The 16,487-nt window shown below is 53.9% G+C and overlaps 1 protein-coding gene across 4 annotated transcripts; it reads right to left on the minus strand.

Moving 5' to 3' along the window:
* Positions 1 to 469: 469 nt before the first annotated feature.
* HES4 (hes family bHLH transcription factor 4) lies at positions 470 to 5,386 on the minus strand. Of its 4 annotated transcripts, none has more exons than XR_004075368.2 (4): positions 4,969 to 5,386; positions 4,778 to 4,865; positions 3,147 to 4,677; positions 470 to 685 (listed from the first exon to the last, which is right to left on the minus strand). XR_004075368.2 is itself a non-coding variant. In XM_031027149.2 (4 exons), the coding sequence occupies exons 1-4, from the start codon at positions 5,251 to 5,253 to the stop codon at positions 4,292 to 4,294; spliced, it is 678 nt and encodes a 225-aa protein (XP_030883009.1). In that variant the 5' UTR covers positions 5,254 to 5,385; the 3' UTR covers positions 470 to 4,291. The 4 variants fall into 4 exon arrangements, 3 of the variants coding, with proteins under 3 accessions (XP_030883009.1, XP_081673358.1, XP_081673357.1); XM_031027149.2 differs by having other exon boundaries at positions 470 to 4,677; positions 4,969 to 5,064; positions 5,146 to 5,385; XM_081817232.1 differs by having other exon boundaries at positions 470 to 4,677; positions 4,969 to 5,076; positions 5,146 to 5,385.
* Positions 5,387 to 16,487: the final 11,101 nt, after the last annotated feature.

The following is a 16,487-nucleotide window of genomic DNA, read 5'->3' on the forward strand; positions in this document are numbered from 1 at the left end:
AGGGGGATCGCTGGTGGCCTTCTAAGAAGCTGTCGACCCCAGGGCCTGTTTCCTTGACCATGGCACATCCCAGGATGGAAATAGTCCCCAGCGCTCTAGGGAGCAGCGACAGAGCACAGCTGTGGGACACTTTAGGTTCAGCTTCCTGCTCTGGAAAGCTTGCCAGGTGATGGGAGGAGGCTGTGGAGGCCTGGAGATAATCAGGGATCCACTGGAGCTTTGATCGGGGAGCTAACACAAACCAGGGCTCCAAACAGCCCAGCCCTCCCCCCACTCTGAATTTCCAATTGACCGCAGTTTCACGGGCCGACTTCTGTCACCATAGGGACCGATTCTTTCTCCAAATTTCTAACACCCATGATTTGCTGTCATTGTTCAGTCCCCAAGCCCTGGCCCCACAGGCAGATAGGACACAGACACACAGGGATCCCATACCCACAGAGGCAGGCAGTTCTGCTGACCATGCACATGAATTTAGCAAACATTTATTGGCTCTTGGTCTTTGCCAGGAACTGGGCTGGAAGGAGACCCCAGACACTGAACGAGACTCCACCTCCCGGTGGAGGGGAAATGATCAGGAGGCCTTCTAGCCTCCTCCCCAGGAGGAGGTCCTGATTCCTCCCCCACCCCTACCACATAGCCTTGACAGGAGAAGGTGCTTCATCTATTATTCAGCAGGAAGTGTCTGTAAGACAAAAGCCAAGATAAAAATAGCTGGGTGGGTGGCTCCGAGATCAGGGACAGGGAAATAACCAGGAGCCCGTCTTGGGGCAGTGAAGGAGAGGGGCGGAGCAGGAAATGGGTGGAAGAGTGGGGAGGGTAGGAAGGAGAACCCCTGGTGTGAGGGGGTTACTCCCACGTTTAGGCCAGAAATCTCCCCACTGAGGTCTGTAGGAAAGCACTTGAGGGGGTCCACTGGACTGGGTGTGGGGGGAGTTGGGGTTCCTTCCACAGCTGGAGACAAGGATGCTGTTTGTTTGTTTTAAGATTTTATTTATTTGACAGAGAGAGCAAGAGAGCACAAGCAGGGGGAACAGAAGAGGGAGAGGGAGAAGCAGGTTCCCCCACTGAGCAGGGAGAGGGTTGAGGGACTCGATACCAGGACTCTGGGATCATGACCCAAGCCGAATGCAGACAATTAACCATCTGAGCCACCCAGACGCTGAGGATGCTGTTCTGAAGACCCAGGTGCCCTCAGCTGCTAAAAAGGGGCAGCCTGGGGAGAAGGCCAGCTTCAGCCTGAGCTGTGCTTCCTCAGACCTCCCTAATCTAAACAAAAACGACACCCTTCTCAGCCAGAGGTGCCTGTGGTGGCTCAGTTGGTTGAGCGGTTAAGCAGCTGACTTTAGCTCAGTTCATGATCTCAGGGTCCTGGGGTGAAGCACCCCCACCTCCACCCCACGAGCCCTGAGTCAGGAGTCTGCTTGTCCCTCTGGCCCTCCTCTCTCTCTCTCACACACACACACACACGTGTGCACGCTCTCTCTCAAATAAAATAAAATCTTAAAAAAAAATAGACACCCCTCTCAGCCGCAAAAAACAATGGAATCTTGCCATTTATGACAACATAGATAGACCTAGAAGGTATTATGCTAAGTGAAATAATTCAGACAGAAAAAAATAAATACCATATGTTTCACTTATACGTGGAATCTATAAAACAAGACAAGCAAACAAACAAAAAATACTCTTGGGGTGCCTGGCTGACTTAGCTGGTGGAGCATACAACTCTTGATCTCGGGGTTGTGAGTTCGAGTCCCATCCTGGGTGTAGAGATTACTTAAAAATAAAATCTTAAAAAAAAAAAAATACTCCTAAATACATAGAACAAACTGGTGGTTCTCAGAGGAAAGGTGGATGGGGGATGGGTGAAACAGGCAAAGGGGATTAGAAGGTACAAACTTCCATGTATATAATAAATAAATCACAAAGATGAAAAATACAGAATAGGGAATATGGGCAATAATCCTGTACCCTGACAGATGGTGACCACTCTTATAGTGGTGAGCACGGTCTAAGGTATGCAATTGTCGAATCAGTGTGTTGTGCACCTGAAATTAATGTAACACTGTATATCCACTATACTTCAAAAACCCTTCCCAAACCTCCTGACTCCGTCTTTCATTCAGTTAATCAGGTCAGTATGAATCCAACTGTTCCGAGCAGGTGTTGGGGACAAAGTGAGTGACAGACATGGCCTTAGCCTCTGGAGCCCACAGAGCCTGGGATGGCTGCCTCCAGTGGGAAAGTGGGGAAAGAATTCCAGCGGGGAGGTTGAGTTCAAAGGGACAGACAGCAGGAGGGAGCTTGCCTGTCTGAGGAACTGTGTGTGGTCCCCCACAGGGCCTGAGAGGTCCTTCATGGGTCCTCATTCCAAAGCTCCCTTTGGCAAGTGTTGAGATTACCAGAAATAAGAAGTAAAATGCGGCACGGGAGTGGGGGTGGGAAGGACAGGAAGTAAGGCAGGGAGGGAATGGGAGCCCATGGATCTGGTCTAGAGTTATCACTGCCCTGTCATGGGAGGAGGGAGAGCATGATGGCCCAAGTTCCAGGTGATTTCCCCAGGTGGCCCTTTTTCCTTTAACCACACAGGCAGGGAGGTCCCTCTTTTTCCTGCAGGATGTGTGGGCCCCAGCTTTGTACAGACCCTAAACACCCCCCTACCCACCCCCCAGGCTTCACATCCCAAAGCACCCCCCCCAGCTTCTGCACTGAGGCCCTGAGCAGCTCCCCTTTCCCAGCCAAGCTGAGCTTCTAGCTTCAGCAACAGACTCTGTGCTAGTCTCCTGCCCAAGAGGGCTTCCCAGGCATGATCAACTATTCCTCCCCCACATTACTGCTGATGCCACAGCTCTGAAGAAAGAAGACCTTCCTTCAGAGTTCCCCTGGGCTCCCCCAGGGCCAGGATCACAGAGTGTGTCTATGTCCAAGGATACAGTACCTGGCCCATGTGGTTGCCACCATCTAGGACCACTGACCCAGGCCATTGAGTCTTGGGGTGATGGGCAAGGAAACCAGAGGGCAGGGGGTGACTTGCTTGGTGGGGATCTGGAGGTCCCCGCAGGAGAGCCCAGGTGAATCCTGCCTGTGACACAGCCATGGAAGCCACTGGAGGAGAAGCAGGCTAACCTCTAGCAGTGACTCACCCTCTTTCTCCTTGATGGGCCCTGGCCAGGCAGGCGGCCGGCAACCATCTGATGAATTCAGCTGCACTTGGGAAATAAGTCTTGGCTCAGCCTCAGATGGGCTCAGGATGAGACACTCCAGTCTCAGCTTGTATGATTCAGATCACCCCCTCATTACAACCGGAGTCCAGTGCCCAGCAGCAGCTCAGGGAGACCTGGGACCGCAGGACGGTGACTCCAGGGCTGATGTCCGATGCTGCTCAGCATTACTGCCCAGGACTGTAGGGCTGCCACACAGCGGGTGCTCAGAGCAGAGACATGGGCAGGACGACCCTCCAATCTTTCCCCACCAGGGGGGAGACCTCCCCTCCCAGGGCACACAGCAGGACTGGACTCTGGTAGGAGAGTTACCACCCCCCCCAAATCTTGGCACTAAGTGCTCTTGGCCAGTCTTGCCCCAGTTCCCTGTCCTCAGGACTCAGTCACCCTCTCCTGCTGGCACTCGTCTCCTGACCAGACACTGGCCTGGGGCAGGCTCAGTCCAGGCAGCTTTGTGTTGAACCATGAGAATAAAGTAGGAAGCGGACCAAGCCAGAACTGAAGCCTCAGGGCATGATCACCTCTCGCCATGCCCAGTGGCCCAGGACAAGAGTGTGACAATGTCTTCACCTTCCAAGGTCCACAGGAGTGGGAGTGGGATAAGGTACCTTAAAAAACAAACAAAAATCCTTGCCCAGTGATGCCACCAGACTGGTTTCCAACAATGGGATACGTTGTGGGAAATGTGATGACTGTCACTTTCCTGAGTGGCTTCCCACATCACCCACACTTCCAGGAGGGTGGCTGGCTACTGCACAGAGGCAGGTCCACCGACCAAGCCCTGGGCTAGAGGACCGGCCGGCACGGGGTCTTTACAAGAGCCTGGGGAAGGGCCACCCGCAGGCCCACCCCAGAAGTCCAGCACAACGCAACCAGCAGAGAGCCCCCCACCCCCACCCCAGAACTAAGGGCTGAAAGAAACGCCAGACTAAAGTCTTCACAAAGACAAAAAAATATCAAAACTCTCTCGACCTGGCCTCTGGAAACAAATATTCTCTGGTACACTCAGCAAAGGCCACGGCCCTAGAACGGGGTGCAGCCTCCGTTACAGTCTGAGGGTCGAGGCCTCACCGCAGCCACGGCCTCCATGGCGCGCCCCGGTTCTGCAGCCCCGCCCTAGGGGCGTTGGGGGGCTCCCCAGTCAGGCCTGGAGAGAGCCGCAACGCGAAGGCAGACCCAGGGCGCAGCAGGGGTAAGGGGCGGTCGAATGCCAGGAGCGGCGGGCAACCGGCGTAGAGCTCGGGCGCCCGGGCCTCCGCAGCGGGGGACGGTGGAGCCGGGCGGCGCGACGGCCCCAGCTGGCCCAGGCAGGCGGCCAGGTGGCCAAGCAGGCGAGAACGCACGTCGGCCGGGACGCCCTCGCAGCCGGCCAAGAAGCGATTCACCTCCGCTAGACACTCATTGAAGCCGGCGCGGTACTTGCCCAGGACGGCGGGGTCAGCGCTGAGCGCGGCTGCGGGGGCGGCAGGGGACAGGCGGTCGGTTCCCGCTCGGGTGGTCTTGTGCGCCTCCCGGTCACCCCCCCCCCCACGTCACTGCTGCCCTCGCCTCACCTGTCACCTGCACACGTCGCAGGCTCTGCAGGTGCCTCACGGTCATCTCCAGGATGTCTGCTTTCTCCAGCTTCGAATGGCGGGAACTCTGGGGGTAGGGCGGGTGGAGGAGGCTTGCAACCCATTAGTGCGCCAAGACTTCCGAGCTCCGCACCTCCGCCCCTCGACCTCACCTCCCGACCCCCACTTACATCCTTCCTGAAGGCGTCCAGGATGAGGGTCTTGAGCTGCGCGAGGCTTTCGTTGATGCGCGCTCGGCGCCGCTTCTCCATGACCGGCTTGGAGGACTGTGGGTCGGGCTGTGGCTGAGTCCCGCATCCGTCCGTCCCACCCCACGCCTCCCAACCCACGCCCCGCCAGGTCCCCACCTTTCGGTGCTCAGCCGCGCTTCGGGGCTTATTCGGGGTTCTGTTGGCGCTGGCCGGCGCTCCTGCCAGCGGCGAGGCTCTCGGCTTCCCTGGGGTGTCTGCAGGCATGGTGCGCCCCCGCGCCTCCGGAGCCAGGCGGACTGCGCCGCCGCGGGCTGGCGGGCGCGTGGCGTCCCCTGTTCTTCTCAATCAGGTCCCAGGCTGCAGGCCCGCGCGAAGACTTGCCAGCCGCTCGGCTATTTAAGGCCGCGCGGCCGCAGGGTGTGTGAACCCCGCTCGGCATTCTTTCCCACACTCTCGCCAGCCAATGAGAGGCTGCGCTCCGCCCGCCCGCCCCCGCCGCCCCCGCCCCCCCTCCCCCCCCCGGCCCGGGCCCTGCGCTGGGCCGCCCACCCCCGGCTGCCACCCCCGCCAAATGTCAGTCACGCCTAGGCTCCCTGCCCACCAACCCGGCCCGCGACAAAGGCAAGCAGAGGCGCCCTGCCCGCGCCCGCCTCTAGCTACGCCGGGACGAAGCGGGAAAATCGCCGGGCCCCCTCCTCTGCGGCCGCGTCCCGAGCTCTGCGCCGGGACGGGGCCTCTTTGGACTGCCCGGGGCAGCGCATCTCCCAGGCTGGGCGCGAGGCTCCCATTCAGACCCAACGGGGCCCGGGGTGGAGATGGGGCGCAGAGTTCGCGGCGGGCGGCGCGGGAAATCTGAAAGGAGAAGTCGCAAGGGGGAATTGGGTCAGGCGCCCCTGAGGAGTAGGCGAGGCTTGGCCCACGTGCCTCTACCGTTTTCCTCCGCAGTCGCGGGTCCCCGCTCGGGGCCAAGGGTCTCTGCACAGCCTCATCTGACCTGCCGCGTGCTCGGCCTCTCAGGACCCCCACCACCTGCACACCTACTCAAGGCCTATTACACAGTGAACGTGGAACACCAGCCTCTGGGCAGGAGAGAGGTCAGCTGGCTGAAGTCTTGAGGCAGGCAGGGTGGTGTCACAGGACAACTAAATTATGGCATAGAACGATGAGGGTGATATTGCAGGACAGGTAGAGCGATGTCACGGATCAGGCAGAAAGATGTCACGCAACAGAATGTAAGGGTATCACTGGCCAGGCTTGCAATGCCACCAGATAATCAGAGGTGACTTCTCAGGGTGAAGGGCAGTGATGATACAAGCCAGATGAGGTGATGTCACGGAGCCGCAGATATCCCACTCTTCTAGATCACACAATAGTGGGCTAAGTATCAGCAAAGTAGGGCTCACAAAAAATGAGCAGCAATTGTTAAAACCTGTTTATTTTGAAGTGGCACAGCGGGAGAAACAGGACTATATTATTTTCCTGTTCGATATTGTTTTCATTTTGAATTATGTCACAGGGCCATAGTCTTTTGAGTACTCAGGGTCCCCAGTCCACTGTGGCCTTGCAGCAGTGTGGCATCCATCCCATAGACATTTCCGGAGGCCCACTGTGGGCCTGGCCAGCCGCTGGAGCTGGGGAAGCCCCTCCTGGGGCTTCTAATCAGGTGCTGGGGGAGATGGCAAGCAAAAATAATCATTCTGTTATAAGTGATAGACATGGGTGGGCTGGGGCACCTGGGTGGCTCAGTTGGTTAAGCGACTGCCTTCGGCTCGGGTCATGATCCTGGAGTCCCGGGATCGAGTCCCATGTCGGGCTCCCTGCTCAGCAGGGGGTCTGCTTCTCCCTCTGCCCTCTTCCCTCTCGTGCTCTGTCTCTCATTCTCTCTCTCAAATAAATAAATAAAATCTTTAAAAAAAAAAAAAAAGAAAAGAAATGGGTGGGCTGCTGGGGGAGAGGAAACCCTTCTTTTGATGGGGTGTTCGGAAGTCTTCTCTGTGGTGGGATCTTCTGGGGAGAAGGCAGCTCTGCAAGGCCCCAGGGGGAGGGAATGGCATCCCCAGGGTGGCAAAGGGGCCATGGGGGCCGAGGGAGGTGGGGAAGGGGCAGGCAGAGGCACAGGGACCTGGAGGCTCCTGACCCCAGGAGTGGTCTGGGAGAGCCTTGGGGGGCTTTTCTGAGCAATGAAGTGAGCCGAATGGCGAGCCTCGATGGGTCAGCTCAACTGCTGTGGGTCTACATAGTGGGTGTCCACGGCTGGCCCCTGTCCCAATCGATACCCATTTCCGGGTCCCACTCTGGCCCCCACCAGAGGCCTTCTTTCCTTTCTGAGGCTGATTCTAGTGTAGTGTCAAGCGAAGTCCCCGCCTGCCCTCCACCGATGCCCCCCCTCCTCCGGCGCCGGGGCGGGGCATGGGGCAGCTCAGGTCCTCACCACCACACAATCACTTCTACACAGGCACCTAGATGAGGCTACCCATTTTTCCCCTTTCCCGCCTAGAGGAGCGTGCGGGGGAGTGGAGGGGCCTTGGAAAGCAGCTGGGGTCAGGAAGGAATCTGAGGAGGGGCCGCTGCTAGCACAAAGAGCCCTGGGAGCGCCGACCGGTCCAGTGCAGGGGCAGCTGGGACCAGTCCTGCTGTCCAGGAGGTCGCGGAGATTGCAGAGGACAGAAGCCCGCGAGCGCCCCCAGTGGCCACTGGAGACGACTCCTCCCCTTGGGAGTTGCCCGGTGCTGCTGGGCTCTGGGCGGCCCCCAGCCTTGCGCGCAGGTCAGACAGGCAGGAGTTCAGACGGAAAGGAGAGGCCTGAGGAACGACGTTCTTGCTATCCTTTCCCTGACTAGTTGTTAGATGGGATGACTTACCTTCCTGTACCTGCTTCCGCACCTGTAGAGTGGGTCATCTATTTATCCCAGGATTATTGGGAAGATAAATGAGATCTATTCTGAAGGTACCCAGCATGTAGTGAGAACTGGGTATATGTCAGCTACCTCGTTGTTACTGCCTCAGGGAAGCCGGGTGGGCTAGAACTGAACAGAGGGGAGACTGAGGCAGGGAGGAGATGCCTGTACTCAGCTTCATCATATGCCCCATAGTGCTCTCCACACTTTGAGCACCCCCTAGGCTCATCCTCAGAGGCCTGCCAGAAAGGAAAGGATGCTCCCCATCCAGGGTCTCCAGGGGCCTGTGTCTTGGCCTTCCCAGCCTCAGTCCCAGCAAGGAGCCCTCCAGAGGCAAGAGCAAGGTACGCTTTCCCAATATTGTAATCACCTACACCCCCACTGTGTCTTTCCCACAGGGCCACACCCCCACGGTCTGTATGGTCATGTCCCTCTGGGCCCTTGTCCCTCAAACTTTCTCTGTAAGGAAGCACAAACTGGCCCCATGGACAGGCCACAAGGAGAGGTCCCATGGAAAGGCCTTGTGTGGGTGTTGCAGCCAGCGGCCCAGTGGTCTCAGCTGCCACACACATTAGTGAAACACCTCCAAATGACCCTAACCTGAAGTTGCTGTCGCCACTCATTTCACATCTTCCCAGCTGCCCCTGCATGCTCTGTTCCAGTTCTGGATTCACAGAGTGGGACAGTTGTTTACTATGACATTTGTTACATAGCGGTAGTAACTGGAATAGCTGGGATGGACCAAGCCCTGGACCCAGGGACAGTGGCCTTTTCCTCCCACCCACCCCTTCTTCCCTGTCCTTTTTCCTTATTTTCTTTTTTTTTCCCCAGAGATTTTATTTGTTTCTTTGACAGAGAGAGACACAGCGAGAGAGGGAACACAAGCAGGGAGAGTGGGAGAGGGAGAAGCAGGCCTCCCACCGAGCAGGGAGCCCGATGCGGGGCTCGATCCCAGGACCCTGGGATCATGACCTGAGCCGAAGGCAGACACTTAACTGACTGAGCCACGCAGGCGCGCCTTTCCTTATTTTCTTTAGCATTTACAGATGCTCAGTGGCTTTGAACCGTGGCTTTCCATCTGATGAGATGCTTCTTGGGAGCCATCAAAGGCCTGTCTGTCTTCCTGGACCCAGGCCCGAGTGGGCCAAGCCCCAAAAGGCTGATGGCCCAGGGGGCATCTGCAGGGTCCACTGATGGCCATTGCGGGGGAGCAAAGCAGGAAAGTCAGTGGGGGAGTTTGTGAGGAAAGACAGAGGTGTCTTCTAGGCCAGACATGGGGCTCTAGCCTCGTGGGGGTGGAGGTCTCACATCTGGCCACTGAAACAGCATTCCACATGACAACATGCAACCCATGGCTTCGAGGGCTTGCGAAGTGCTGTTTGTGCACACCCCACCCCCCAACCTCTGACACGGGGATGCCAACTGCATTTACACCCTGGCCCTCACATTCCTCTGGCACATAGATTCCAGTACATCAGAGACACCATAGACCACCACCCGCCCCTGTCCCCCATGCACCCTTCTTAGAGTCTGCTCCCACCTCTCCTGCCAAGAGGCATCAGCCCATTGATTCAGGCAGCTGGGACCAGAGCTGTCAAGTGACCAGGCTAGAACCATTGTAGGTTCTCTCCTGCAAAGTGGCAGCTGGGGGCTAAGTCTTTCATCAGTGTTTGCTGGAGTCCAGCAAATGACAAAGGCCAGGGCTGATGGAAACCAGGATGCAAGGTAGCGACGAGGTAATCAAATGCCCAGGACCCAGGTAGAGGCCAGGAGCACAGCTTGCTGATGTTGAGGTTTGAGGTTCCAGGACAGTCCTCATCCTCCGTGGCCAAGAGGGTGTCTTCCACCCTTACAGGCTATGGACCTGACACAGCTTCCCTCAGCTACCCTGAATAGTGGGCAGGGAGAGCATTCGCTCCCCACCCAGCACATGCTGAGTGACAGCATCTTCCCCATGGTCTGGGCATTGTTAATATCTTTCTCCAAAATCTGAGTGCTGACACCTCTCCATATTTGGGAAGTCATATCTCTCCAACCTGGGAAATGACAGAATCTCCTCCCAATTCCTGTCTGCATAGGATGGCTCCTGTGGGTACTGCTGTTCACTGTTCTTGGACCACTGCACCTGGGGAAAGGTGAGCTTCCTTGTCCTTCCTCTTTGGAACTTCCAGACCAGTCTCTTCTCTACCACAAAAGCCCCAGCTTTCAACCTTGTATTATCACACCTTACCTTGTTGAAGTTGTCTCGGCGCCTGGGGGCCTTGTCTCATTTCCCATGTGTTTTAGTCCTGATTCCGTCACTTTCCCCACCCACTCCTACCATAGTTTCTGGTGATTTCAAAATCCACAAAGATGATTCTCCAACCTTCTGGACATCCTCCCCTTCAGCAGTCCTTTCACCTCTCCACTTGGCCACTCACTTCCCTGGCCAGGGTCCTTCTCACAACTGCAACCCTTCCACGGCCTAACCTCAAGGCTCACATTCCCTGACAACTTCCCAGCCTCGAAGCTCACGTCCTCCACCCCCCTTCATCCCCGCTGAAATCAGCAGTCCTTGGATAAGACCGAGGTTGGTGCTTCGTCATCCTCTGATGTCTTTTCCCCTGTCTGGATCAAGAGAAACGTATCTGGCCAGCCATCGTGCCTGCTCCCTAACCCTCCTCTTGCTTCATCATATTCACTTGGCCAAACCGTAACCTGTGTTAAATCCCAGCTATCTTCGTGGCTTGACAACCCCCTGCCGGTTCCTTTGCACAGTTGATGGATCTGGGTGGTGCTGGTGGCTTCCCCAGGGCCTCACTCATGCACCTGCTATCAGTTGAGGGTCAGCTGGGCTTCGAGGATGGAAGTGGCACCATGTATGGACACTAGAGTTGTGGTCACTGGACTTCTGGCTCTCTGCCATGTGGCCCCGTCCTGCACAAGCTGGACCAGCTTCCTCATATGGCTTGGCTAACATTTCAGAAGGGTGAAGTAGACACTCAGGGTCTCCTGAGGCCTGGGCTCCAGAACTGACACAGTGAAACTTCTGCCACATTTCATCAGCTGAAACAAGGCCAGCCAGATTCAAGAATAAGATGCCATGGTCATGCTTCTCTGTCAGTCATGTGAACCCTCTGGCATCCTGGAGCTGCCTGTGGCCAGAGATGCGCCGAGCCTCTGATCGTCCTTGCTTTACGCTCTGGACCATGGGCCTTAGGTGGCCCTGATGCTGCCCAGGCATCTCACATTTCCTGGCCACTCCCCACTGTGCTCCTGAACAACTCTAGCACACTTTTGGTCCCTCTCCTCGAGCCCACACTGCCTCCTCCTTGTCCTGCTCTCATCTGATGTAGAGCTGAGGCCGGCAAGTCATATTGTCCCCTGGTTGAGCCCCAGAGCTCTGCAGGCACGGGTGCCCCCTGCACTAGACAGGTACCTAGCACCCTCCCCTCTCTCCGCATCCTCAGTTCCTCTCCCTGTGAGTCCATGCCCATCATACTGCTCATGTTAGAAAAGCACGACACGACATCAACTTCTCAGGGCCCACTTGACTCTCCACCTCCCGCAGCTTCTCTGTGGCAAAGCTCCTGGAACAACCACCTACCATGTCAGCTGAGCTCCTCTCCTCCCTCTTGAACTCTCTGTCAGTCTGCCCCAAGACCATGGAGACCACGCTCAGCAACGTCACCAGGATGTCCCTATGGCTGGTCTAGTAGTGACCGGGTGGCTACACCCCCCTCACTGGCTTCTTAGACGTGTCAACCCAATTACCCTACTCCTGCATTTCTGATTTCTCCATGACTCCTCACCCTCTCTGTCTGTGCCCATTTCCTGACGCCCCGATTGGTATCCCCAGCCTGGACTTATTCATGAACCCCAGGCCATATTCCTTACCTGATTTTAAGTCTAATAGGCATTTCAGGTGCAATGTGTCCATAACCAAGTTCCTGATAGTGTCCCATGGTGTTGGGTTTTGACTGTTGCTCTCAGTTTCACACCCACCCTGGCCCCCCCACCCCATTCCCACCACCAGGAGGTCCTGACCACAGGGACACAGGTGGGGAGGTCAGGCTCCACCCTCCATAGCCCCATCCTCTTCTCTCCAGCCCAACCTCCTACCACCACTGACTCAGCAGTATCCCCATATTCTCCTATGACGTTCAGTCCTCTGAGACCTGGGGAACAAGTTTTTACACTAACTTTTCTGTTCAGATAACTGGGGCAGTCTCTGCCTGGCGAGTGGGCCTGACTGAGGCTCCTTGCCTCCTCTACATCTGACCTTTCTTGGAATTCTCAGACCAGCATTCAGCCACCACCCTTGACACTTGGAGTCCATGTTCCACCCTGGCCCATCGGGCCTCCTACAGCTCTAACTCCCTGATATCTCCAAACACCTACTTCTGACCCCTCGCTCCCCTTGACACCGACTCCATGCCACCACCTCCTTTGCCCTGAATTTTCAGAGAAGCTCCTGATTGGTCTCCAGCTCCCTTCCTGACCTGAGGCCTTTTACTTCCCACAGGTGTCCCGATGATCTTGTTAGGCCTAAGCAGAATCAGGTCAGGCCCCTCCTTGGGGAAAGCATAGTGTGTTCAGTGGCCATCCACACGCCCTGCTTCTCCGCACCCGCTCTTTGTTGTTAGCCTGTAAGGAGATGATAGACATTACTCTCCAGCCTCACTGCCCCCCACATGAGCAGACACACTCCTGCCTCAGGCCTTTTGCAGCACCTGTGTCTCTGCCTGGGACTCTTCAGGACATACATCCCCCTTTGCTGCTCTTTCTTCTGCATACTGGCAGCACATGCTTTTGTTTTCAGATTTTATTTTTAAGTAATCTCTACACCCAACATGGGGCTCAAACCTACAACCCCGAGGTCGAGAGTTGCCTGCTGTACTGGCTGAGACAGCCAGACATTCCGTGACACATGCCTTCTGTTCCAGCTTATCCCAGGCAACGTCTGTCTACCACATTTGAATGTGAATTCCATTTTGTCCAGGAGTAGCACCTGGCACACATAGTGTGTACTCTATAAAGACATGTTGACCAAATGAATGAGTAACAGAGATGGCACCTCCTCAACCTCCAGACAATGATACCATCTTTTTCCAAAATCAGTGGTGATAACATCCCACCAACATCCAAGCAATGGAGGCATATCTTCCAATATCTGATGTCAAAATGTGATTTTCAAGGCAAAAAAAAAAAAAAAACATGACTTCCATACAAATACAGAGTAAGCACATGTCAAGTGTTTCTTTAGCTCACCAATGGGGAAACCAGCAGGTTCTAAGAGGCTTTGAGGAAGGAATACAGGTCAGGTACAAAACTGGCAGATGTCACATGGGGCAGCAAGACCATGTTTCTCCAGGATGGAAGTCTCTATGTCTCGTAGGACAGATGTCTACACCACGTTAACCCGTAACTTCAAGAATATCAGCAAAGGCACCTCCAGGGAGACCTTCAAGGATAGGAAGGCTCCTTGTGCCTGATTTCCAAGTTTAGGATAATTTTCTTAACACTGGGGACTGATGGCCTCTTCCCCTCCATCTGGCAGTGGAAGCCTCTCCCCCAACCTTCCCTGAGTCTCCCCCTCCCCACTTGGGCCCCAAGGCCCAGATCCCAACCTGGTGAGGCGGGAGATTGGGGTGTGGCTCAAGGCAGGGGCTCTGGACTTCATGGGGTTGTCAGGGCTTTCTGTCCTGGGGAAGGGAGGATAAAGTAGCTGATCTTTCCTTCTCTTCCCCTCCCCACCTCTTTTTCTCCCCTCAATGGGTGCGCAGAGCAGGTGGGGCCTGCAGATGCAGCCCATCAGGTTTTCTCTGTTTTGTGTCCTCCACCATTAGCCTTGGGTGTGTCAGGTGTCTGCAGCTTCCCTGCTGGGTCTGGAATGAAAGGATGAAAGTGTCATTTAGTAGCAAGGGACTTTAGGGAGCCTGGTTGGGCACATTCTTCTAGCACAACTGGCCCTGGGTCTCCACACTGAAGACTCCAGAGCTTGTTCTCACGTGGGCCTGAACTCAGAAGACTTGTCCCTAACACACAGTGACCACATAGGATTATAGGGCAGGCCTGGCCCTTGAGCAACTGGCAGCCCTAGCACAAGGGCTGTGTGGGCCAGAGTCCAGCTGTGCTCCTTTATTGCCCTCACCAGATCCTGTGGGTTTGAACTAGGTTGAGTGCCCCCCATCTTGCTCCTCCCATACGACAGCTCCAACTCACTGCCTCCCCCAGGTTAGAATAGCCCTCCACATCTCAGGTCTGCCTTCTACTTCTCTCCCTCCCTATAAGCCATTCCTGCAGCAAGGGGACTCTTTCTCATCTGCAGACTACCTCCTGACTCCCCTGAGGGCCAAGCCCCCCAGCCCAGAGTCTGTTTTGGGGAGAACCAGACACAGGGCTGTTTGAATGGCCCTCTAAGCCTGCTGGACAGTGTGGGGACAGCAGGCTTATTTGCATTCCTGGTCTTCACTGAGTCCTGCATTCCCTAGACACCCATTACAAGGGGCTGTGGCTAGAAGAGGGATGTGCCCACCAGGTGGGTGGTGAGGTTCTGGCATGAGGAGGAATGGGGTCCTGGACAGTGAGACTGTGGCCCAGGTCGGGGGTGCTCAGCTTTCCTAGTGCTGGGTGGAAAAACAGAGTGACACTTCTCCCTTGGAGAACATGGAAAGGAGGGGGCTGCCAATTTAATGAGCCCAGCCAGCAGATATTTACAGCTAATTACACTTCAACAAAAATCTTCCTTAAGAAATTTGCCCACCCCCCTTCCAGGGTCTCTGATGACACTTTTTCTGGTCAGCCACAGTGACCTACAAGCTCTGTGCTACTTTCTCAGCAAGTCATGGTGTGCCTGTGACCTCCAACATCTGTCCATCAGGAGGTCTGTGGGGGCAGCCCACCCCCATCATTCCACAGTGGCCCAGGGTGACCTCAGATGTCATCCAGTATGATGGTCTCAGGAGCTGTGATTGGCCAGGTGGAAAGGTGGGGGAAAGGAATCAGATTTGAGTGAGAGCAGAGATGCTGTTGTGTCTTGTTGAAAGGTAAAAGTGGTAGATTTGCAGGGCGCCTGGGTGGCTCAGTCGTTAAGCATCTGCCTTCGGCTCAGGTCATGATCCCAGGGTCCTGGGATCGAGCCCCGCATCGGGCTCCCTGCTCGGCGGGCTCCCTGCTCGGCGGGCTCCCTGCTCGGCGGGGAGCCTGCTTCTCCTTCTCTCTCTGCCTGCCACTCTGCCTACTTGTGTTCTCTCTCTCTGTCAAATAAATAAATAAAATCTTTAAAAAAAAAAGTGGTAGATTTGCATCCAATAGAAGAATTGGGCTGTGAGACTAGTACCTCTGTGCAGTGTAAGTGATAAGGACTGTGGACACTCTTGGAAAGGTTTTTTGTTGTTGCAGTTATTAGATAGTCGAATGGCTTAAAAATAAAAATCAAGTATATTAAATGTTACAGATGCTGTTTTAAAGGTTTAAGGAAGTTTAAGTTAGTTTGTAAATGACATAAAATATTAACCAAAAGTCCCTTTATAGGTGGCTGTTATCATTTCATAAGTAGAATATTAATATTTGTGACTAGAGCTTATATATTTTGTGGCCATATTATTAGGTGCATACAAGTTTAAAATTATTTTATTTTACCAGTGAACTCAACTTTTTATTGTTACATGACATTTTGTGTCTCTGTAACACTTTGCCTATAAAATTTCTTTGTTCACATGTTAATAGAATTGTTAATATGGCCGTATTTGTTTCATTTGAATTAATAGCCATGTGGTATGTTTCTTTCCATCCTTCTACTTTCTGATTTCTTGTATCCTTGTATTTCAGATGATTCCCATCTTCTGCAAGCCAGATAAAATTAGATTATTTTTAACCAGTCTGACAATACTGGTCATTTAGTCCCCCTGGATTTCAGACCTCTTGCTAAGGTTTCAAGTCTCCAGTTTGTAGTAATTTGTTATGACAGTCCCAGGAAACTGTGACAGGTTCTGTCAGCTTGCTTCCTTAACGTGTTTGCATTTAGTTCCTCCTGACAAAAGCAGGAAGACAACTGGTGGCATGGGATGAAGTAACTAAAAGAAAATGAAGATTCTAGTACCATATGTCAGTATTAAGAAATCAGAAGACATCAATACCATGTTTAATAATGGCCATCTGGGGGAGATTGGCGGGGGGGGGATTTTCACATTCTGTATTCTTTATTTCAATAAACATTTGTGGTTTTCTTTTTATAATGGCAATATTATTTATACAAGGAATGAGTCGAGCTATACAGTTAAAATAATAAAAAGAAGGAAATTGAAACCCCTCTGTTTTTTGTGTGTTCACAATTTTGGAGCCCTATGAAATATTTTTTGGGGGTGGGGAAGTGAAATGGCCAAGATTCATATTCAAAAAATTTATTTTCCACCCTTTTACTTTTTTATTTCAAAATTATTTATTTACCTTCTTATTTATTTAAATTTTATTTATTTATTTTTAGCTAATGTATGCCTGTTATGTGCTATTTGTAATAGCAAAAAATTGGGAACAACCTAAATATTTAACAATATGGGATTGATTAAATTCCACTCTATACTATAACGGATTCACTATGCTATGGGGAACATATGCAGC

The sequence above is a fragment of the Leptonychotes weddellii genome, chromosome 4, assembly GCF_054177405.1.
Source record: "Leptonychotes weddellii isolate Sample4059 chromosome 4, ASM5417740v2, whole genome shotgun sequence".
Classification (NCBI taxonomy): Eukaryota; Metazoa; Chordata; class Mammalia; order Carnivora; family Phocidae; genus Leptonychotes; species Leptonychotes weddellii.